At 47.6% G+C, this 2,232-nt stretch overlaps 1 protein-coding gene across 1 annotated transcript; it reads right to left on the bottom strand.

Moving 5' to 3' along the window:
• Nucleotides 1-1,362: 1,362 nt before the first annotated feature.
• On the bottom strand, nucleotides 1,363-1,947 carry LOC130994316 (uncharacterized). The gene has a single exon (XM_057919361.1). It carries the CDS (start codon nucleotides 1,945-1,947, stop codon nucleotides 1,363-1,365), a length of 585 nt encoding a protein of 194 aa, XP_057775344.1.
• Between the last annotated feature and the right edge of the window lie 285 nt (nucleotides 1,948-2,232).

Below are 2,232 nucleotides of genomic sequence, written 5' to 3'. Positions count from 1 at the left end.
GACTCTTCTCCCAACTTAAGGTCAAACCACTAGTTATGCACCTTTGCAACACCACATCAATTTTCGACAAGCAATCACTAAAAGAGCAACCAAACATGGAAAAGTCATCCATAAAAATTTTAACGAAATCACCTATCATTTCCGCGAAGATCGACATCATGCACCGTTGGAAAGTCCCTGGTGCATTGCACAATCCGAACGGCATTCTCTTCCAAGCAAAGGTGCCAAAATGAGTGGTGAATGCCGTCTTGTCTTGGTCCTCTGGTGCAATAGCTATTTGGTAGTACCCTGAAAGATCATCAAGAAAATAATAGAAGTTATGACCGGCTAAATGATCAAGCATTTGATCAATAAAAGGGAGGGGAAAATGATCCTTTTTGGTAGCAGCATTCAACTTCATGTAGTCGATGCACATGCGCCACCCCGTCACGGGGCGGGTTGGCACCAACTCTTGATCGTCATTTAGGATGACTGTGATTCCTCCTTTCTTCGGCACCACATGCACCGGACTGACCCACTCACTATCGACGATGGGGTAGATGATCCCCTCCGCCAATAGCTTGAGAATTTCTTTGCGTACCACCTCCATGAGGACAGGGTTCAATCTCCTTTGGCCATCTCTCTTGGGCCTCGCTCCTTCCTCAAGGTGGATCCTATGCATGCAAGTGGCGGGGCTAATGCCTTTTATGTCGGCAAGACCCCATCCGAAAGCTGCCTTATTTTTCCGCAATATCTCCATCAACGCCAACTCTTGTTCGTGCGTGAGCTCGACAGATATGATCACTGGCTTTTCCTCCTCTCCTTCCAAGTATACGTACTTGAGGTTCTTGGGGAGCTCCTTGAGTTCCAACTTCGTCTTACTCTTCGTGGCATAGTCAATCACCACGGCCTCATCGATGGGGAGCTTAGCCTTACAGGCCCGCTCTCTTTCTTCGGCTTCACGGGCAAACTCCTCCATATCCGTGGACCCTGCAAAAACCTCAACAACTTTTTGCTCCTGCACAAAGAACATCTCGGCCAAACCATCAATAGCATCAATGTAAGAACATTCATTAGTGAGTGAAGATGATGGCATGGGTCGATTATGATGCATGGAGAAAGACACTGACTCCCCTAACACGGTCATTTTAATGGTGTCATTTTTAACATCTATCAACGTGTTAGTAGTAGCCATAAATGGTCTTCCTAGTAATAGAGTATGTTCTTTGCCATTTTCATGTACCTCTCCTATTTCCAACACAACAAAGTCAACGGGCACAATCAAACCACCCACTCTAACAAGAATATCCTCAACTACCCCATGAGGATACCTCACAGACCTATCGGCTAATTGCAAGCACATGCGAGTGGGTTTCAAATTTCCTAAGGCATTAAATTGATTCCAGCCCCCAAATCTAACATCCCCGAGGCCTCCTTACCATTTCCCAAGGCAATATTAATCACAAAACTACTTGGGTCTCGTTGCTTGGTCGGTAAGGGCTGTTGCATTATGGAGTTTGCAACCTCGGACACCAAAATCTTCTCGTTGTCCTCGAACCTCCTTTTCTTAGAAGCCAACTCCTTGAAGAACTTCAAGTATGTTGGGACGTTCCTGATCACATCCAGCAAAGGTAAGTTCACATTCACCTTTGCTAACATGTTGTAGAAGTCAGTGAATTGCTGGTCCAGCTTCTCATTCTTCAGCCGGCTCGGGTAAGGAACCGGCGGTTTATATGGCTTGGCGGCCTTGTGGAGCTTCACTTCTGACTCCTTCTCTTTCTCCTCCTCTCTTGGCTGCAGTGGCTCCTTTTCTTGCTCCTCCATGCGGGCTTCCTTGGGGGGTTCTTCCACAGGAGCTTCCACTTTGTTGTCCACCACTTTTCCACTGCGTAAGACAGTGACTGCTTGGGCTTGGTGGGGCTGCAATCCTTGGCCATGGAGCTTTCCCGGCTTTTGTTGTTGTTGCATCTGGTTCAAGGTCCCAAAGAGCTGCCCAACGGTTGTCTCAAGACGCTTGATAGTGGCAGACTAGGACTCCATGCTCTGTTTGGTCATCTCCATAAAGGACTGCATAGTATCCTCGAGAGACGGCTTTTGGGGTGGCACTAGTGCTGCTTTTTGAAACTGTTGAGGTGCATTCTGGTGCTACTGCATTTGCTGGAATTGCCCTTGCTGCATCGGTGGTTGCATGGGAAATTGCTGGTACTGCTGGTACTGCATGGGGAATTGCCCTTGCTGGTAGGGTTGAGGGTA

This window comes from Salvia miltiorrhiza, chromosome 7, assembly GCF_028751815.1.
Source record: "Salvia miltiorrhiza cultivar Shanhuang (shh) chromosome 7, IMPLAD_Smil_shh, whole genome shotgun sequence".
NCBI classification, from domain to species: Eukaryota; Viridiplantae; Streptophyta; class Magnoliopsida; order Lamiales; family Lamiaceae; genus Salvia; species Salvia miltiorrhiza.
Note: the sequence above shows the minus strand (reverse complement) of the source record. Positions and strands in the feature narration are given on the sequence as shown.